Source organism: Pipistrellus kuhlii, unplaced genomic scaffold, assembly GCF_014108245.1.
Source record: "Pipistrellus kuhlii isolate mPipKuh1 unplaced genomic scaffold, mPipKuh1.p scaffold_m20_p_1, whole genome shotgun sequence".
Taxonomy (NCBI): domain Eukaryota; kingdom Metazoa; phylum Chordata; class Mammalia; order Chiroptera; family Vespertilionidae; genus Pipistrellus; species Pipistrellus kuhlii.
In genome coordinates, this window is record NW_023425404.1 from 155232493 (window position 1) to 155255117 (window position 22625).

At 36.7% G+C, this 22625-nt stretch overlaps 1 protein-coding gene across 4 annotated transcripts in view; it reads left to right on the forward strand.

Annotated features, from left to right (window-relative positions):
- Positions 1-229: 229 nt before the first annotated feature.
- The window catches only part of CDKL2 (cyclin dependent kinase like 2), a 34475-nt gene continuing 12079 nt past the window's right edge, over positions 230-22625 (forward strand). For 2 of the 4 annotated variants that reach the window (XM_036413563.2, XM_045571667.1), the window contains exons 1-10: positions 230-1848; positions 4416-4613; positions 7066-7260; positions 10012-10190; positions 11248-11360; positions 12627-12766; positions 15620-15708; positions 17511-17646; positions 18851-19149; positions 19740-19833. In XM_036413563.2, the coding sequence (XP_036269456.1) occupies positions 4446-4613; positions 7066-7260; positions 10012-10190; positions 11248-11360; positions 12627-12766; positions 15620-15708; positions 17511-17646; positions 18851-19149; positions 19740-19833 (1413 nt within the window). In that variant the 5' untranslated portion in view covers positions 230-1848; positions 4416-4445. The remainder of the gene's footprint in view (positions 1849-4415; positions 4614-7065; positions 7261-10011; positions 10191-11247; positions 11361-12626; positions 12767-15619; positions 15709-17510; positions 17647-18850; positions 19150-19739; positions 19834-22625) is intronic. The other 2 variants (XM_036413589.2, XM_036413607.2) reach the window with 1 other exon arrangement.

Genomic DNA, 22625 nt, shown 5'->3' on the forward strand with positions numbered 1-22625 from the left:
TAATTGCTATATTAAGACTTATATCCTGCTGAAACCGGTTTGGCTCAGTGGATAGAGCATCGGCTTGCGGACTGAAAGGTCGCAGGTTCGATTCCAGTCAAGGGTATGTACCTTGGTTGCGGACACATTGAGGGATGTGCAGGAAGCAGCTGATTGATGTTTCTAACTATCCCTCTCCCTCTCTGTAAAATAATCAATAAAATATATATTTTAAAAGACATATCCTGGATTGACCAAATACTTACATTATTTTCATACCTAGGCCCCAGGTCTTGTCCTTAATATTACAGATTCAGGAACTAGTTTTTAAGCCTTTTGACCAAAGTGGTCAAGCACTGAAACATTAATTCATGCTATCCAAACTCTCAAAGGATTATTTATAAACCAGAATGTTTATTTGTTAGCATACAAAAGGAATTAATTACTGTAATATTGACTGAGTATAAATATCTATTAACCAGAACACATTTAACTGAATAAAGATAGAGATCAAATATGATTATAAAATGTTTAGTTTTCAAGATTTAACGTGAAAATAACTGGGTGCTGAAAGCGTCCTTACTGCAGAGGGATGGCCTAAATCCCTAAACCCTGTTTCTTGCGTGTCTTAAGCATGTGCCAGATTCGGATCTACCAGTCTTGCCTGGTTATGTATGAATTGAGTTGGTCTGTGCCTTAAAGACTCCTCCCCCGCAACTGCACCCACTTTGGCTGCCACACACCAATAGTGTTCTCCCACCTTCCCACCCTTTGTCCTTCTATTTCATTCCTGTCATATGTCCATTCCCCTCACTTTCAGTGCCCAGGCTACCCCATCAAAGGTCCCTCCTAACCTAAGTTCTGTCGTCACCTCCCTACTTTTCCCTTGCCTCCCCTATTAATCATCACCTCCCAGGCTGGCACCCTCATCTCCCATTGGGCCCAGCCTGGCCCCACCTCTCACCCCGAATCTTCCCGGGAGTGGGCGCCGTGGGCCCGCTCCCGGACCCAGCTGGGAAGCTGCGGGCGGGGGAGACACTTTATCCAGCTCTTTGCATGATCTCCCTCTTCCATGTTCTCCCAGTCCTACACACCGCCGCCCCATCTACCCTCCCCACGAACACCAGAGTCGCCTCTTGCCCGTATCTGTGCGGGGGGAGGTCCCCCGCGAAGGCAGCAAGGTGTCTCCATCCTTAATGGCAGGTGCGTCCAGATGCCGGCACCCACGCCCGCCCGGGCGGAGCCCCAGGTGAAGGGGAAGGGTGGTTGGCGCTGAGCCAATCAGAGCTCATGACAACAGGGACCAGCCAATCCGGACCCGGGGTGGTGAGGGCCCGCCCCCTTGCAGCTGGGTGGCCAACGCCTTCGCCCAGGGCTGCCTAGCGCCGCGCTGGTTCCCGAGCCCGGAGCCCGGGCGCCTTCCGAGCGGGGAGACCGCGCCCTCCCGCCCGCCCGGCCCGTCCCCCGCCGCCAGCCACGGCCCCGGCCTCCTCAGCAGGTGTCGGCGGTGCCGCGGACGCAGTCTGACCTGAGCCGTGCCGCTCCCGGAAGACTTTGTGCCTATGGTGGGGGCCAGAGTGAGGTCGTTGCCTTGACGACGACGACAGCATGCGGGCAGCGGTCCTCCTGCGCCGGAGCTTGGGGCCGGCCGCGGCCGCTCGGCCGGTCTCCGCTGCCCCCGGGCCCTGACTGTGTCCTCACAAGGAATCGTAACAGCCCTGAGGCTGCTAGTTTGCTAGTCAGCGTTTTTTTAGACCCGCGGGAAAAAGAGAGAGAGGGAGAGAGAGAGAGATGAATTTCACCTCAAATTGGTTTCCAAGTTGAAAACCTTTGGGTCTTTTTCCACGTGAAAAGGATATTAAAGAAGCAGTAAGTATAAGACTTTTCAAGGCTTCTGTTAATCTCACTCTGGATGTACAATAGATTTCAATCTCTTAAACAAGATAAATTAGCATTATTTTGTATCTAACTTGTTGGGTGTTAGAACTATAGACTCGTACATGGCACATGTCCAGAAATACCACATGGCCAGTCGGGCAGGCTTCGTTTTTATGACCCTTCCCTGCGGGGGTAGACGGCATGGAAAGTTATATTGATAGTTTATGGGTAACTGTTTCAGGAAACAAGAGGCTTTAGAAGCTGTGATACCTTGGAGGTATGTGCAGGCAGTGCCACTTGAAAAAAAAAAATATGGGTGTGTTCAATGTGCTGTGACCAAATGTGCAATTGGCTGCAAGAATATATTTGGAGTAGTCAACTTGCACAGTGTGAGCTTATTATGTGCGTCCCAACATCTTAGGTCTGCTGAAGGTTATTTTAATTTGGTTTTTCAAATATTGGGAGGACCATCTGCAAAATATTTTTAAGTGATGCAAGTTATAGATTCCATCTGTTTTTTTGTCCTTGACATGATCAAACCTATAGTCTAGTGCTTGGTAAAAGCATGCTGTCTTAGTGGAAGGAAAAATTATTTAAAAAGGAGAGAGAAAATAACGTTGAGATATTTTTTTTTCTTCAAACACAGGCTTTTTTATTTGAAAATAATGGATAGACATTAAATGGAAGTTAAAATGGCAAATGTATGGGAGGTTCGTGTTGGGACACTGCTGTGTAAACAGTTTATAATATTATCAAAGCTGGTAGTAAAATAATGAAATAATGTGAGTTGCAGTTGATGTGAATTTATTTTCATTCACCCTTCACCCCCAGGCCAATCTTCTGGTTTTCCATGTATATATAATAGAACCTATATAAATTATCATATGTAAAATGCTAAAAATATATTCATTGAATTATCATAGTTTGTTAAGGAGAGGGTATTTGTATTGTCTTTATCATCAGCGTACCAATAAGGAAGCGAGGAAAAGCATCACACCTCACAATCGGGTAAATTAGTTTCAGATTGCCATAATGTAATGGGTGGTAATATTTCCCCCCTTCTTTTATGAATGAGTATTTTTATATTGTCAGGTTAAAAAATTTAACCATGAATCATCATTTGAATATAAGCTTACTTAAAGGTATTTTTTCCTCCTTAAACTTTTAAAAATGTAATGGGATTAAGATGATTTTTTTTTTGGTTCTAGAATTTAATTTCAACACCAGATTTAAAAATAAAGTTTGAGATTTGCAATAAAATGTATGAATTAAAATCTACCTGTATTTGGACTGAAAGGTTTTTTTCTGTACCACACTATGTAGTGGACTGATTGCTGGACCTTCATCAATCATTTAGTAAAGTAAGGAAGGTTTTATTAGGGTTGCCTTTATCCAGAAAATGACATGTAATTGGGAGTAGAAAAGAATTATAAACATAGCCTGGCTGGTGTGGCTCAGTGATTGAGCATGGACCAATGAACTAGGAGGTCACAGTTTGATTCCTGGTTAGGGCAAATGCCTGGGTTGCAGGCTCCATCCCCAATGTGGGGGTGTGCAGGAGGCAGCCAATCAATGATTCTCTCTCATCATTGATGTTTCTATCTCTCCCTCTTCCTTTCTGAAATCAATAAAAAATGTATTTAAAAAGAAAAGAATTATAAACACAAAACTGAAATGATTATTCTCATAGTGAGTAATCATTAAAAGGATTTTTGAAATACTGTATTTGGTACTACTAATATTTAATTTCTAAAATCTGTCTACATACTGTGATGTCATTGCTGTTATTTTGTAAGTTAAATATAGGAACTTAATTACTATAGTAAGATAAATAAAGAAAAATAGCTTATCAAAGGTTCTTAGTACTCATTTGGTAAATGACCATTTTGTGAACAAATATTCTTCCTCATTGAGTAGAGAATATAAAAATTTTCATCTTTGATCTTTTAATCCTGATACAAAAAAATAAACATGATCTTCACTAAAACCAAATTTAGTTGCAACTTTTTCATCTTTGTGTGAAAAGGAATCATATTTTTCTTAAGTGAGCTATAGCCTTAACTGGAAGGGTCCCAGGTTCAATTCCAGTCAAGGGCATGTACCTTGGTTGGGGCACATCCCCAGTAGGGGGTGTGCAGGAAGCAACTGATCAATATTTCTCTCTTATCAGTGTTTCTAACTCTCTATCCATCTCCTTTTCTCTATGTAAAATAATAAATAAAATATATTTAAAAAATAAAGTGAGCTGTAATTGTTTTGTTTGTAGTTCTAGTTGTTTATCCAAATTAAAAATATGTTGAATTTTATCAACATGACATCTAGTAATTTAAATTTAAAGTTAATGGCTTCAGTTATATTTGTGTTGTCTATTATGAAATGTATATAAATATTTTGAAAACAACAAAATTGGAAACAATAAGAAATTGTGAGTCAGCAAGGAGAACCAACAACACAATGACTGCTCTAATATGGAAAACAAGTTGGGAAGAATTACTTTGCTGCAAGTGTGGAGAAAATTAATACATTCAACATTATTAACTATATTTTGTTTTTTACAGCAAGAAAAATTCTTCTGGTTTTGAATTAAAATGGATAAATATGAGAACCTAGGATTGGTTGGAGAAGGGAGCTATGGAATGGTGATGAAGTGTAGGAATAAAGATACCGGAAGAATTGTAGCCATTAAAAAGTTCTTAGAAAGTGATGATGACAAAATGGTTAAAAAAATTGCTATGCGAGAAATCAAGTTACTAAAGGTGAGTAAACACATTTTGGGGAAAATTACTGTTATTATATTTGTTTCATATATTACAAGGTTTAAAGTATATGTTTTTGGCAATAAACAAATAAAATGATTACATATGTACATTCATTTATATTAGGGGTGTCGAACTCAATCAGAGAAGGGGCCAAAATCTAAAATCCAGCCTAAATCGCGGGCCGAATGGTTTACTGAACAGTCATAAACTGTCATTGTGATGGAAACGCAGCGGAGTGCAGTGATGACAGCGCGGTGCGGGCCACATTGCAAGGCCTGGCGGGATGGATTTGGCCCGCGGGCCTTGTGTTTGACACATGTGATTTATATCATGAACATAAACATGATTTAAAAAGTGCTTGTTGCTTCTTCCCCCCACCTCTCTCTCTCTAAAAACAAGATCCAGACATAAAAGAACAAACTTAAAAAAGTTTTTTTTCTTTCAACTTTTTATCGACATATAGAAAAGTACACATATCATAAAAATATGTCTCTATGGATTTAAATAACTGAACAAAACCATGTAACCACCATCTAAATCAAGTAAGAGAACATGAAAATAACCCCAGAAGGCCGAAACCGGTTTGGCTCAGTGGATAGAGCATAGGCCTGCGGACTCAAGGGTCCCGGGTTCAATTCCGGTCAAGGGCATGTACCTTGGTTGCGGGCACATCCCCAGTAGGGGGTGTGCAAGAGGCAGCTGATCGATGATTCTCTCTCATCGATGTTTCTAACTCTCTATCCCTCTCTCTTCCTCTCTGTAAAAAATCAATAAAAAATATTAAAAAAAAAAAAAAACCAGAAGGCCCTCTCTCATCCCCCCCACGCACCCCCCCACACACCCTTCTACTCCCACCCTTATACCTTCTCTAGTCACTACTGTCTTCCTTTTCTACTCAGGTCACAATTGTCTTGATTACAATCAGCATAATTTAGTTTTATTTTCTGCAACCTTGTTCCCGTTATATCTAAGAAGGTTTGGGGTTGTTTTTTGTTGTTGTTTTTCCTTTTCAGGGTGTGTCACCTACTTTGGAAAACTCTGCCCTGCCAGCTTTGTGGCCAGAGATGATCTCTTGTATCTTCCTACACTCCTGTTTGACCTTGATTGCATTTGGCAGTTTCACCTCATTTGTTGTGGGTAGGGGTCATAGATCCTATTACCCTGTTTCCCCGAAAATAAGAGTGTCTTATATTAATTTTTGCTCCCAAAGATGCGCTAGGTCTTATTTTCAGGGGATGTCTTATTTTTCCATGAAGAAGAATACAGTACACATTTATTGTTAAATGAAAATAAAGGAAATTTATTACCTGTATATGGTACGGTAGTACGGTAGTTGTCAACACAAACCAGACAAACTGTGAATCCTACAGTATCAAGAATTTTCTCATTTATTCAATGACAATCATGTCATTATCTTCTGGAACATCATCATAACAATCCAGTTCCTGAATTTCCTGGTGAATTTCTTGTGACTCCATTTCTTTCAGAATCAGTGGACCAAATCTCTCATGTTTAGCAATAGCACTGTCTTTAAATGAGTACTTCTTGTCAAGGTAGTCTGCTCGCAGTGCATTTGCAATGCAACTGTCTGTGATTTTCTTCCATGAATTCTTCACCCAAGTCACAACTTCTTGCAGTTTAGGTTTCACAAAGTTTCCACACTGATTTCTCTCCATTCTATTTTCAATGTAATCTTTAATTTCCATATGCAAATTGTCTTTGAATGGCTTGTTTATTGCAATATCAAGAGTCTGGAGATAGGCCGTCATTCCTGCGGGAATCGTTATCTGATCTATTTTTCTTTCGTGAAGAAATGTCTTCATGTCTTTAGCGTGATGAGTGCTGGCTGCATCCCAGACTAGCAGACTAGCAGACCTCTTTGGCTCCCTCACATAACAAGCGGCAGCATTAAATTGACCCACTTCCTTATAACTGCTTGTGTGGCCCAGGCTTTTTCAGTTTCAAGAATAAAAATACTCCAAACACATTCAATCTTTTCCTTCTTGCCCTTACAAATGATTAAAGGTGGGATTTTACTGCCATACAGATGAATTGCCAAAATACAGGAATCACGTGCACTTTCGTAAGCAGTGGAGGGAATGGAGCCTAGGGGGGACCTTATTTTCAGCAGGATGCCTTATATTTCACTCAGAAGGAAACTTGTAAGTAGGTCTTATTTTCGGAGGATGTTTTATTTTCGGGGAAACATGGTAGTTCCATCAGAAATAAAGCTACATTTCTTTTTCTTATTGGTTTTATTGTGTTCTCTGAGAGGACAACAGAGTAATGTGGTCTTTTAACTAGAATTTAAAAACCAGAATATACATTTACAATTTATACTGTTCATGCATTTTATTTATGTCTTTCTTATGGTAAGACCTATTTTGGATTGTCACTAATTGCTAATCATTTGATGCTGTAAAAACTATTTTGCATTTTTTTATAACAGCAACTGAGGCATGAAAATCTGGTGAATCTGTTGGAGGTGTGTAAGAAAAAAAAACGATGGTACCTAGTCTTTGAGTTTGTTGACCATACCATTCTTGATGACTTGGAACTCTTTCCAAATGGACTAGACTACCAGGTGGTTCAAAAGTATTTGTTTCAGATTATTAATGGAATTGGATTTTGTCATAGTCACAATGTAAGTATTTAGTTTAAATAATTATTTTGCCAATTATTGACTCTCCAGCAGCAATCATTTCATTTAATGAGATACTTGTTTAAAGTTTGGACCAATAAAGTCAGAGAAATGAACTGTTACTTTGATATTGCCAATTTTCATGTGCCACAATACATGTATTCTTTTCCCCACCATCTTATTATGAAAAGTTGGGGCCATGCCATACTGAAAAATAAAAAGAGTGTGCCATGAATACTCATATAATCTACCACCTAGATTCTAAACTTGTTAATGTTTTTATATATTTTCTTTATGGTGTATTTATCTTTTTATTAATGCTTTATTTATGTATTTGTAAGTAAGTTACAGATATCAGTACACTTCAACTCTAAATACTTAGGCTATGTATATTAACTAGAGTTTAATATTTTTTTGCTTTTGTTTGAGGTGACATTTACTGAGTGAAATGCACAAATTCTAACCTGAGTTTTGACAAATGCACTCACCAAGGATCCATGTATATGTTAGTTCAGATTCTTTGCCGAGTTGTGAAGTATAAAAATCCTTGCTCTTCATGGAACAAATTGTCAAACCTCAGAGAGAAGGCAGGGGTGGATGGGTGGGTGGGAAGAGACCAACCAAAGAACTTGTATGCATAACCCATGGACACAGACAGTGTGGTAAAGGCCTGGGGTGAGGGCTGAGGGCGGGCTAGAAGATGTCAATAGGGAAAAAGGGGGACATATGTAACATTTTCAACAATAAACATATGTTTTTAAATCCCTGCTCTTAGCCTGTAGTCTATCACAATAATTTTATATCCTTTGAGCATCAATAAGAGTACCGCCAAGTAAAATGGCACAAAGTACAAAATGAATAATTCAACACATTATTCTTTCAGTTTTACAAAATATTTTTAATGACATTTTTTTTGTGTGTGATTATAAAAATAATAGATGCTAATGGTAGATGTGGCCCTGTGAGCTTGCATGGATGTAATAGCAGTTGGTAGCCTCTGCAAACTTCTCAGTAATGGCATATTGCCATTTAAGATGCTGGTCCCCTGAAAGAGTTTAATATATATATTAAATATAATATATATTAAATATATTATATATTAAATATATAATATTTAATATATAATATTTTTTCAAAATACAGTTTACTTGTATTAGAGAATTAGGTCTAATATTTTGTTTTGCCTAGTTATAGAATTTTTAGTATTGTCTCCCAGTATTGATATTTTCTCCTTTACAAATCTTAACCACTGATCTTGTTGACCCTCTTTATATTTGTTTTTTTAAAACATATTTTTAGCCGAGATCGGTTTGGCTCAGTGAATAGAGCATCGGCCTGCGGACTGAAAGGTCCCGTGTTCGATTTCTGTCAAGGGCATGTACCTTGGTTGCGGGCACATCCCCAGTGGGGGGTGTGCAAGAGGCAGCTGATCGATGATTCTCTCTCATCGATGTTTCTAACTCTCTATCCCTCTCTCTTCCTCTCTCTGAAAAATCAGTAAAAAATATATTAAAAAAGAAAAAGAATCCTTTCTAAAAACAAACAAACAAACAAACAAACAAAAACATATTTTTTTGATTTCAGAGAAAGGAAGGGAGAGGGGAGAGAGAGAAACATCAATGATGAGAGAGAATCACTGATCAGCTGCCTTCTGCATGCTCCCTATGGGGGATCAAGCCCACAACCTGGGCATGTGCCCTGACTAGGAATCGAACCCTGACCTCCTGGTTCATGAGTTGATGCTCAGCTACTGAACCTCACTAGCCTGGCAACCTTCTTTACATTTCTAATTGTCTGAATAATGCCTCCATTTGGGTGCTCAGCAATCCTCATAAAGGTCCCTATAGCTAAAAGTAAACTACTAATTATTCCATCAAAATTAACTTTTTCCAAGCTTTTTAATTTTTGGCAATAAAACCACCATTCTTTTAGATTCCTGGGTTTAAATAAAATATCTGAGACTACTTCCTAAGCTCTATTGGTGCTTGATTCAAAATATTTATAAACTATTATGTCTCCTCCTTTCCATTCCTCCAAGCACCTATCTAGTTTAGGCCCTTATTGCCTTGTAGTTGTCCCACTGCTCTTTTCCCTGCCTCTAGTCCCTCTCTCTGACAGCTTGTTTATGGCCAAAATCTTTAAACATCGTAATGGTCATACCACTTCCATGGGTTCCCATGGCCTTGACAGGAGCTCAGACCCTCAGGCTGGCAGTTGAGACATCCTTTCTCTCTAGTATATAACCTGTCCTGTAGAAGCAACATGTCTCTAGTCTACTGATCTTTTTCTCTTCATTTTTTTGTTCTCTTTGTTACCTTCACTTGGAGTGCCCTTTCATTTCCACATTTATTCAGGTCATTCTTAGATTAAAGACCTACCTTAGAGCCCATCCCTTTCATAACATTTTTCCTTTATTGCCCAGTCTTCAATTACAGCTTTACTCTCTTAGTCTTGAGAGCAATGAGTAACAGAACAATTGATTGGGAATATGTAATATCTTTGATTATTTACATAAAATGTTAATGTATTTATTTTTATTTCTTTCCCAACTAGATTTCAGGTTCTTTAAAGCCAAGAAGAATTTCATATGCTTTTATTTCTATTCATTATAGGGACAAAAACAGTGCCCTACACATGGCAGGCACTAAAAACATAATTAACTTATTTACCTTGATGTGCCAATATATGTCATTCTCTGTGTTTTTTGTTTTGTTTGTTTGTTTGTTTTTGTTTTTTTGTTTTGTTTTGTTTTAGATCATACACAGAGATATCAAGCCAGAGAATATATTAGTCTCCCAGTCTGGTGTTGTCAAGTTATGTGATTTTGGATTTGCACGGACATTGGCAGCTCCTGGGGAGGTTTATACTGATTATGTGGCCACCCGATGGTACAGAGCTCCAGAGCTATTGGTTGGTGATGTGAAGTATGGCAAGTAAGACATCGTGGTGGTGGGGAGGGGGTGCTACTATCTTTCTAATATAAAAAAGATTCCTCTAACACTGGAGGGAAGTTTTGAATTTAGAGAACTTTACAAAGTGATTTGTAATTTTTGGTGCTTCCCCTTTAAGCATTCTTGTGAAACAATTTGGGTGTGTATACTAATATTTTAAAGGTAGGGAAATCAAGGTGAGCAAGTAGTCTGTTTTCTTATAGTGGTTCAGAAATAGGTATACTATATTTCACTTATAAAGAGAGGTAACATGGATTGGATAAGTCTGAAACTATTGGAATAAGATGAATGGACAAGGCTCAGGGTAAAAACAATTTGATGAAATGTTTTTAAAATATAATTGTTTCCAGAAATGAATTTTTCAAAGAAGATGGGATTGTAAATTTTACTGCTTTTATAGAAATCGTTAAAAAATATTTTCTACAATTTCCGTTTTCAGAGTATACACCATTTAATGTTTTCTTGATTACTTTAAGTTCTTCTTTTACTGTCATACTGTAACCTTTATATCATTTTATAATATAGCTATGACCTTAAGAAATTTCAAGGTAGTTGTCCTTATGCTAATAATGCCAGAATATTCTTTAAGTTCTTATAACTGATTTTAAAGACAGTTTTTCTTGTTTTTCTCTATTAGCTTTCAGTTCTCCTTCTTGTTACTGTATGTGTCCTTAACGACCACCTCCTTCTGGTAGTTTTCAGTGTATGGTGGGATAGACTGATTAACTTGTTAGAATTATGTGTAAACAAAGAGTGAACAGCTTCTAAGTGAAAACCCAAAAGACTTATCTTCATAATAAAGGACACATAACTATTACGACTTTTTAGAAGCCTTTTCCCTCTATGTCACATGATCAAACTTTCTGGAAATCTGACTTACATAAAATTAGGAATTAGTACTTTAAGTTTATAGGTGATTTAAAGCTTGCTACTACTTTTCTCAATACCTAGAATATGTAGTAGTAATATGCAGAGCAGATTCAAGTCACAGTAAACATATAAGGTGGCCAAATTTTACACCACACTGCTTTTCTTTCAGAGCTGTTGATATATGGGCCATTGGTTGTCTGGTAACTGAAATGCTCATGGGGGAACCTCTCTTTCCTGGAGATTCTGATATTGATCAGCTATATCATATTATGACGTGTTTAGGTAAGATTATACATCTACATTTTCAATTCTAGAGGCTTTCTCCTATGCTTGTTTGTTTGTTTGTATTAATTTTACAAGGTAGGAAGCAAATAGGAAATTTTCATATATGTATGTATATATTCATTCATTGTCAGCCTGGCCCTGGTCTGTGTGACCTATGGTCTTAATCATGCTTTCACTCCACCTACTGCCCCACTTCCCCCTAAAGAGCAAAGGTTATATATATATATATATTTGCACTTTCGAATTCAGTCAGTCACACACACACAGAAAGGATGCAAATGATTGCTTATTACCTATGGATCAATAAGCATTTGATGTAATATGACTATACCCTCATCCCCACCTTCAAATTGAGAGACACAGAGACTTCCAAGGTAGCTTGATCTTGTTGCAGATGTGACTTTTGTTGTTAGTGCTTTAGATGGAGTGTCAAAGCTAGATTATCACATTATTCTCACATTTGTTGAAATATCAGCTTCATTGTTGGGAGATAGAGCTTGGAAAATAAAAAAAATGGTAAAATACTTGGGTTCTATTTAACTATTGAGTTTTAAGTTTCCAGGTTAGAAATTCAACAAACAGTATAATGGTTTCATATATAATATTTTATGCTCAGATGGACTGAAGTTGATAAAAAAGATAAAAGTGTTAAAATCAGACCTGAACATAATTATAAAATCAATTGACCAAATATTAAATTCTTAAATGATAAGATTGATTTATCTAGATTAGATTCTGACCACATTTTCATTGTTTTAGTCAGAACTTTAATGCTTTTTGGTGTTACAAATGAAGTGCTGGCGATTATTTAAAAAAAAATTATAGCCCAGCCAGAGTGGTTCAGTGATTGAGATCAACCTATGAACCTGGAGGTCATGTTTCGATTCCTGGTCAGGGCACATGGCCGGGTTATGGGCTCCATCCCCAGTGTGGAGCATGCAGGAGGCAGCAGATCAATGATTCTCAACATTGATGTTTCAATTTTTCTCTCCCTCTCCCTTTCTCTCTGAAATAAATAACAATGTATTTTTTAAAATTATAAAAATGCTTTGCCTCTCCTTTTCCTATGCTCCTTCGTGTCTTCATTGTATGTTTCCTGGCATATGAACTTTCATTAAGAGCACTTGTCTTCAGTTGGTTTTGCAGAGAGAGAGCCCCAACTCCATAAGCATGTCCCTCTCTTTTGTCTACTCCACATCACCTGTCTCTGCCATTACTCTCATGATGTATAATGACAGAGATGTGTGCTATCCCCACCGCCAGGTAATCTCATTCCAAGGCACCAGGAGCTGTTTTATAAAAACCCTGCCTTTGCTGGAGTAAGGTTGCCTGAAATCAAGGAAATGGAACCTCTTGAAAGACGCTATCCCAAGCTCCCTGAAGTTGTGATAGATTTAGCAAAGGTAACCATACTTTTTCATTCACGTTCTGACAGGGAATTTATATTTCAGAAAGTTGTCTTTCTCTCTTTTTTTTTCTTTCTTTCTTGTTTAGTTGATCATTTAGGTAAACAATTTCATGTGTATGTGTGTGTTGGGATTTTGGGGGGGATGACTACAGAGATAAAAACCTGAAAATTTCACCTAAGAAATCATTTAGTTTATCTAGTATGTTTCAAGTGTGAAAACATCCTCATAGAGATGTCTTTAATGTTTAACATTTTAAAGTGTAAGCTTTGTTTAAATGGGAAAGGAAAATAGGGTAAGAAAGTAAAAAGAATGGCAGAGTCGTAGGAAAATTAATTAAATTAAATGGCATAGATTTATGACATGCGGTGTATTTTTAAACCAATAAGCATGGATTCTACCCTTGATGTGAGCCAAAAGGTCGAGAGGTGATCTGTTGTGTATCCCACTGAGCCACTGGATTTGCTGAAGCTAATTTGCAAGTCATCATCACCTTTGCCTTGTGTTTGATTGAGGTAGATATTAGGGAGAGTCTCAATGGATCAAATTGTCTTTAAAAGTAGACATTTTGGAATTATTAGCTCAAAAACATTCTTGTTAGGATTGTCCTAAAGTGTTGATTAAATAAATATCTCTAAAACACCAGAATCACATAACATTTATCTACAATAAGTTATTTTATTTTTATTATTTTTCATTTTCTGGTCAGGGCACATTATATAATTCATTAAAAAAGGTTAGTGAGCCCGGGCTGGTTTGGCTCAGTGGATAGAGCGTCAGCCTGCGGACTGAAGGGTCCCAGGTTTGATTCTGGTCAAGGGCACATGCCCAGGTTGTGGGCTCCATCCCTAGTGGGGAGCGTGCAGGAGGCAGCTGATCAATGATTCTCTCTCATCATTGATGTTTCTATCTCTCGCCCTCTCCCTTCCTCTCTGAAATAAAAAAATAATATATTTTAAAAGAAAGTTTAGTGAGCTTATAACTAATTATAATAAATTCTTAAAATAACACGTCTAATTTTCTCTATAATCTAACACATGCAAATATTTTTAATTGAAACCTGCTTTATGATCAATCTTAAATAAAGAGACTTAAAGGGAATAAAAAGAAAATTATTGTCTAACTTATGACCCTTATAGTAGAATCATATAACTTTTAAAACATTTTATTACAGAAATTTTCGACAGAAAAGAAAGAATAGCAATAGAATGTAGCCTCGTATACTTGTCATCTAGCTTCAACAATTAACAATCTCTAGACCAGTGGTTCTCAGCCTTTCTAAAGCGACCCTTTCATATAGTTCCTCATGTTGTGGTGTCGCCCAAGCGTAAAATTATTTTTGTTGATACTTCATATAACTGTAATTTTGCTACTGTTGATGAATGGTAATGTAAATATCTGTGTTTTCCGATGGTCTTAGGCTCTACAGCAGTGCTTCTCAACCTGTGGGCGACCCGCTAGCAGGGTCGCCTAAGACCATCAGAAAACACAGATATTTACATTACCATTCATTAACAGTAGCAAAATTATAGTTATGAATAGCAACGAAAGTAATTTTACAGTTGGGGGTCATGACAACATGAGGACCTGTATTAAAGAGTCGCGGCATTAGAAAGGTTGAGAACCACTGCTCTAGACAAACTTTATCATCTATCTAGAGCCACATGTGTCAAACACAAGGCCTGCGGGCCAAATCCGTCCCGCCAGGCCTTGCAATGTGGCCCGCACCGCGCTGTCATCACTGCACTCCGCTGCGTTTCCATCACAATGACAGTTTATGACTGTTCAGTAAACCATTCGGCCCGCGATTTAGGCTGGATTTTAGATTTTGGCCCCTTCTCTGATTGAGTTCGACACCCCTAATAGACCCTCTGCACCTTTTTTTGAGCATTTTGAAACAAATTGCAGATACTATATTTTTTTACTTATAAATACTTTAGTTATATATAGAACTTTTCTTGTTCATTTAAAGCTACTTATTGAGTCCCTTTTATTTTTACTAACATTGAATGGTTTCAATTAATCAGAACAAAAATCCATGTAAAGTATCTAGCACAATAATAAGCACAGACCAGGTCCTTTCCTTCCCATTCTGCAAGGGCTTTAACATTTCACCATAATTCCTTAATATCATAAAACAGCTAATCAATGTTTCATTGATTTTTCTCATAATTTCTTTTTATAGTTTAAATTAGGATTCACAGAGTCTACATTTCAATCAGTTAACTTCTTTTTTTTAAAGGAGGTTAACATCTTTTAAAAAAAATGTTTTATCAATTTCAGAGAGGAAGGGAGATGGAGAGAGGGATAGAAACCTCAGTAATGAGAGAGAATCATCAATTAGTTAATGCATGCCCTCTACTGGGGATCGAGCTCCCAATGGGGGCATGTGCTGTGACCAGGAACAGAACCATGACCTCCTGGTTCAACGCTCAACCACTGAGCCACACTAACTGAGATAATTATATATTTCTTAAAGATTCTTAATTTACAAACTTATCTTCATCTCTTTTTGTTTTGTCTGCTTTAACCTTGCTAATTATTTATTGAAGAAACTAGGTTGTTTGTCCCTTAGAGTTTCCCATATAGTATAGTTTAATATGTTTCTCTATGTCCTGTATTTCTTATAAATTCATAGAGCTAGAGCTTGATCAGAATGTCTGGTGGTCTTTCTTTTTGTGATATTAGCAACCTTTGGTCATTGTCTAGATTTGTGATTTATTCTTTATAATTTATCATAGATGTTTAAATTCATAACTATAAGGAAGTATTTTCTATATTTAGGCATTTAAATGTGGTTAGATTTTTTTTTTTTTAAATGAGCTACATGTTTTTCTTTTGGTTTTACAGAAATGCTTACATATTGATCCAGACAAAAGACCCTTCTGTGCTGAGCTCCTGCACCATGATTTCTTTTGTATGGATGGATTTGTTGAACGGTATAGTACTGGCTCATGTTTTCCAGGTCTCCCTGGTCTAGAGTTGAAATAAGTTCTCCAACAGACAGTATTTCTCTACCCAGCTACTTTTATAGGGTCTCATATATTTACCACCCTACCTCCATTCATCCTTAGCAGCGACGGGATTTGTAGGAGTAGTTCCCTGTATTCACTTACTTAGGGCTCTTGGTTTTCATGAAGCAGTCACTTCTGGCTTTTATTCCTGTCTTCCTGTGGTAACATGCATCCATCACTCAGGTCACTGATATCTATGTTGCTACCAGTTGTATGATGCCATAATCTTGGGTGCTGATGCATTTGCAAAGGTACCATCTCCTGTTGTTGCCACACTCAAACCATACCCAGTCCTGTGACAGCTGACCCTGCTGATGTGCTAGAGACCTTGGTGTGCCAAACCTGTGGGTGCCAGAGCTGTTGGCATGTTCTCTTGTGCTGCTTGAGCTAGTGGCATCAGTATAGCTGAGAAAGCAAAAATATAGTGCGATGAGTAGTAATGACATTGCATTATATTTTTACAAGTCTAGTTAATATCTAGCTTAGTAAAAGATACATGGGTTCTCATGTTTTCTTCTAATTTCAGTAGTTGTGATATGTTGTGTTGTTTGAAATATATATGAAGAAACCCTGGCCTCATACAAATATGTTGTTGGAAAATGGAAGAATATTTTACTAGCTTTTTTAGATGATTGTGTGCCTTCTTTGATCCCATACCAAAAATTTCGATGCTACATTAAAACTTACAGTGGTGGTTCTTAAATGTTGGTTGTGGAATCTGAAACCACATTAATTAGCTTTTTTTTTTACCCAGTTACATTAAAATCTCACATTTTGAATATAGGTCTTTTACACATGTATACTTTTGTAATAACATACATTAGTCATTTGGGAAATATTGTTTTGCTATTATGCAGATCTTTAAAGTGTTAACCTATTTCATTATGCCACATTAAAAAAAAACACATTCAGAAAAGTCTCACCAGAAAAGTCTTTAAATATTGGGAATTTGCTCAGCTCAAAGGAGTAGATACAAACTTAACAGAATTCCAATTTTGCATAAAATTTTGAATTTTTTAACACCAATATTACCAGTTGTTTTCCTTGAAGTGACAGGCTCCTTCGTTCACTTTTTAAAAGAGAATATATGCTAAGTACTCTCTCTGAATAACAATAGCCAGTCTTTCAAGTAAAAATGTTTCAATAAATAGGTGGCTAGTTTAGTTTGTATCGAAAACAATCACACAGTGCTTTTCTTAAGTTAACCATTGTGCTTCAGTTTGCAGCAGTTCTTTTTGAATATTCCCATATTGTCACACAGAATATGAAAAAGGCATATGTTCAAGGATTTAGATTTAATAAAATTAATACTTTTTTACTGTTTTATCAAGGACATCCTTAAATACAACTCTCTCTCTCTCTCTCTCTCTCTCTCTCTCTCTCTCTCTCTCTCTCTCTCTCTCTCTCTTTCTCTCTCTCTAACTGAGAATGTGTGGCTATGAAGAATATAGCGACTGCTAGTGCAAATGTTATCAAGATGAACAGGAAGTCATCTTCCTTTTAAGAATAGCTTTGCCTTTTGAACCTCCTAAAAGGTTCTTAGTGATTCCCAGGAATATACAAACTGCCTTTTGAGAACTGCTAATGTAGGTCATAATTTTTTTCATTTTAAATAACATGATATTGTTTAATAGTCAATTTAAAAAAATATATTGAAAACCATTTTCCCCCTTTGATTTCTCTGTCTCACACAATTTTATTTTGTTGACAAATGTATTTTTATGTAGGTTCTCTCAGGAACTACAGTTAAAAATACAGAAAGATGCCAGAAATATTTCTTTATCTAAAAAATCCCAAAACAGAAAGAAGGAGAAGGAAAAAGACGACTTTTTAGGTGAGGAGAGAAACACTCTTGTGGTGCAGGTAAGTGTCCATGTTTTGATGTCTATTAAATTTAAATTTATTATGTTGGATGGTGAAAAAAAAATGAAGGTTAAAATATTCTCTGATGAGGAATAAATTAATTTTTAGCTTCTTTATAAAAATGTATTTTTTCTATAGACATTGCCTGTTTAAAAAAATTTAACATATCATGTAGTGAGTACCTACTGTGTACCAGACTATGCAGGAAATCATACTCATTCAAGAATATTTAGACACACATGTGAGTATCCACATACCAATACATGGACGCACACACACACATGCACACCATTTTTCCCCTTTAAAAGATAAAAGAGAAAATATCATCCTAACCGGTTTGGCTTGGTGGAGAGAGCTCCGGCCTGTAGACAGAAGGGTCCCAGGTTCAATTCCAGTCAAGGGTACATACCTGAGTTGCAGGCTCAATCCCCAGTGGGGGGCATGCAGGAGACAGCCAGTCAATGATCTCTCTCATCATTGATATTTCTCTCTCTTCCTCTTCCTTCCTCTCTGAAATCAATAAAAATATTTAAAAAAAGAAGAGAAAATATCATTGTTAGAATTTATATAAAGAAGAGCATTTTAAAATTGAGATTTGGGTATTGAGTTTATTTGAACGTTACTTTTCCTGGTACATTATCCAGAATTGGTTCTTGGTAAGGTAATTCAAATCCACCACCAACCACTCCTGTTTTCTTACATGAAGCAAAAGAAAACTTTCAATTTTTTGTTTTCTGACTCTAAATATATAGGAACAAAAGTGGGCATGCTTGATTTCTCTTCCACATTTCTCCCCACTGAAATATTTATAAATTAGATATATGTATCATGTAAATCTGAAGTGTACAGGGTATGGCAAACATAAGTTTACAGGTGTGAGCATATGAAACAGTTTATTATTGTATTATTATTATTATAAAATTACTGTATTATTTTCCATAGGAAAAACTATAAACCTACTTTACCCCACCCTGTACACATTAGAGCTAGTGTAAATTGCATTTCTATTTGAAATAAATGCCTGACTGAGAATTTTGGGTTTAATTTTAATTCCATATGTAGATAAAAAACAAACCCCAGAGGCACAAAAAGGTGATGTCTATGGAATGCTGGCCTAGTGGACAAGTATAATACTTTATAGGTAGAGGTGATTTTTCCTTATCCTCAGATCATTAATGTTAATAACATTTTTATTATTGCTCAGGATTCCAATGCTGACCCTAAAAATAAGGATTCTAGAGTATTAAAGATAAAAGGGTCGAAAATTGATGGAGAGAAAGTTGAAAAAATCAGTCGAGCTTCAAATGTCAGCTGTCTCCATGACAACGGGACTAGCCACATCAAAACAGTGCCTTCAACAAGCCTCAGAGATTGCAGCAATGGCAGTGTGGACCACACAAGGAATCCAGGCACGGCAATTCCTCCACTTACACACAATCTTTCTGCAGTAGCTCCTGGTATTAATTCTGGAATGGGGACTATCCCAGGAGTTCAGAGTTACAGGTATGAATTAAGAAAATAAGGACAGAAGGTTGTTTAAGGATATATTTGCAAATTTGTAAGTGATTGTCATTTCTGCCCCATTGTGTTATTCTCAGGCTTTTGGATACTGTTTATTCTTGTCAGGTTGCTGTTTCAAAATACTTTCTAGCCTATCTAATGAAGGTTATTAGCATCTGGTCAAATAATTAACCCAAGTCCTAAGAAAGTAGGACTGTATTGCTTAAGGTGAAGAGAATCCACAGCTATTTGTTCTAATAACATGGAAGGAGATTGTCATAACAAAAGAAGTAATTGATTTTCAAGGTCTGTTTCTGCATTGCATGGCTACAGACGTTTAGGGATACAAGAAAGCTCCTTTGGGGAATTTTGCTTAAAGGAAGGTAATTTGTTCAGTTGGAGTTTGGGACTGGGTAGGAGGCATGAGTATAGGACAGAATGTTTTATCAGATCTATGCTCATAGTGTATTTAAGAACAGGCATTAAATGCTGATTAAATTGCATGTCACTTGTGCTATGTAATTTGGTTTTGTGCTTAAAAATAATTACTGCTGGTTCTAACTTATTTTTTGTTGTTGTTCTTGTTTTTACAGAGTAGATGAGAAGACCAAGAAGTATTGTATTCCATTTGTTAAAGGAACTCAACAGACTCCACCAGGCATTTATAATATTAACATGACCAAACCAGTAAGTGATCTGTTTTCAGTGGTAGAAGAACAAGCTAAGTAATTTCTAGACTTTTATTAATATTAAATATTGGGTCGGCAAGTAAGTAATTGCGGATTTTTAAAAGAAAATCAAAGACAATTTTTTCATGGAACTAAATAACTTTATTCTGTAATGTATTGTCCATTTTGATCAATGACCTTTTGCCATCTTTCAGGCAGCATCATAATCCCACGTTCAAAAAACTTCTGGTTTTTATTAGCAAAAAACTGAATCAGGTACGATTTGACATCATCATCATTATTGAAATTTTTACCATTCAAGGAGTTTTGTAAAGATCGAAACAAAAAGTAATCAGATGGTGCAAGGTCAGGACTATCTGGTGGATGTGGCAAAACATCCCAACCAAGCTCCATTAATTTTTGCCGAGTGACCAAAGATGTGTGTGGCCTTGCATTGTCATGATGGAATACAACACCTTTTCGATTTGTCAATTCGGGCCGCTTTTCTTCAACTGCATTGTTTAATTTCGTTAGTTGTTCAATGTAGACATCAGAATTGATCGTTCGGTTGGGTGGTAAGAGTTCAAAGTAGACAATTCCTTTGTAATCCCACCAAACTGATAACAAAACCTTCTTTTGATGAATATCAGCTTTTGATGTTGTTTGAGTTGGTTCACCTGGCCTGCTCCACGATCTTTTCCGCTTGATATTGTTGTAAACAACCCATTTTTCATCGCCAGTTATCAGTCGTTTTAAAAATGGATCATTTTCATTACGTTTCTTTAGCAAATCGCAGCTGCTAATGCGTTGCGTTAACTGTGATTCTTTCAGTTCGTGAGGAACCCATGTATCAAGTTTTTGAACATAGCCAAGTTGTTTTAAGCGATTTTCAATGCATGTATGTGATACATGAAGCTTCTCTGCAATCTCACGTGTTGTACTGTGACAGTCCGAATTGATTATTGCTTTGATTAGGGCGTCATCAACTTCAACTGGACGACCAGAGCGTTTTTCATCTTTGAGTGAAAAATCACCAGAACGAAATTTGGCAAACCAATTTTGACACTGCCGTTCTTTTAAGGCTTCGTCACCATAAACAGCACATAACTTTTTATGAGCTTGGGATACGTTTTTCCCTTTGTGGAAATAAAAAATCAAAATATGACGAAAATGTTCCTTTTGATTTTCCATTTTTCAACGAACGCCAAACGAAAACTACAAAACAGATCAAAAAACTTTTTTTACTGATTAACAGCTGAATAGCCAACTATCAAATAACAAAATGTGTTTTACATTTTTACTACGTCTGCAAACCTAAAAATTCAACTGAAGCCATATATGTGTGAAACCCGCAATTACTTACTTGCCGACCCAATATAATAGTGAATAACTGAGATTTTATTTGAGGACAAATCATAAAATGGAAGCATAATTATGCAGGTATCTTCCCAGCCTGCCATAATCATAAATGTGAAAGATTTAAAGTTTAAATAAGTTTTAGAAAGTAATACCAATCTGGAACTTAAAATGTAAGATTTTATTAAAATGACATCTGTTTTAATTCTTTAGGCAACAGTAAATTTTCTTAATCTATGCTTGGTCACCAGTTTTGTTGTTATTTTAGAGTAGAGAAGATAAATGGTCTCATTTCACCCACACTAGGATTTTGGTAAAAGTATTCTGTTTCTTAATTTAACAAATATTTATTGATTACCTATTATGTATAAAACACTGGAAATGAATGAGTCAATCTTTCTCTTCAAGGAACTCTTGGTTTAGTAGAGGATCAGCAAGTTAAAGCATAGATTGTAACAGAAGCACGTACAAGGTTCATATGTCTCTGAAGCTTCAGAGGAACATTTTTATGCTCAAGATGGCTTTTTTTTTAAAGTCATCATCACTCTTCCACTCAAAACCTTCCCTTGGCTTTCCATTTCTGAGTAAAGACCCGAGTTCATGCAGAATCTTTAATTCCCCATCCTTCTGTCCCATTCACAGCTACTCTCATTCTTGATCAATCTATTCCAACCACACTGATTTCATTGTTATTCCTGCAACATGGTCAGGCATGCTTCCACATTTAGGCTTTTGCACTTGCTTCTCTATCTGCTTTGGAACATTCTTCAAATAATCCAGGAAACTTGCTTTTTCTCTTCTTTGGCTTACATGAAACCTTATTATGAGGTCTTCCCTAAAATGATAACTCATCTTGTCTCCCATTACTTTCTATCCTCTAACATTGCTTAATTTCCCCCAAGTATATATATTTGATAACCTCTACAGTCTTTTATTTATATATTGTCTGTCTCCCTCACTAAGATATAATCTTCCAAGGCAGGGATTTGTGCTTTGTCTCCTCACTGCTCTCCCTCACACCTAGAACAGTGTCTAGCAAATTGAAACTGCTTAAGAAATGCAAATGAATTCTGCCAGGGAAAGGGAGGTATGAACATATTCCCCAAAAAAGTATTTTTCTCACAAATTTTCCTTCTCTACTTCTTTCATTATCCTCAGTGCTGAAAAGTATAGCCTTTCTTTTAAATCTCTCATGATTTAGACATTATATTTGCCTGTTTTTAAGTTTTTCTTAGGCTACAATATCTGTACCCATTGTGCTTTCCTTTTTATATAGCCTCCCTTTTGATTTCTCTGTGGATATTTTGTGTTTTCCATTCCTACTCTGCTTTGAAGATTCTTTTTCTCAGCTAGGCTATTCCAAATAGTTGGCTCAATACCATTTTTCTGGAATTGATATCAGTTTTCTTTCAGGCATTGCATAACCATTACTGGCTAGTAATTTTAGATCTTATT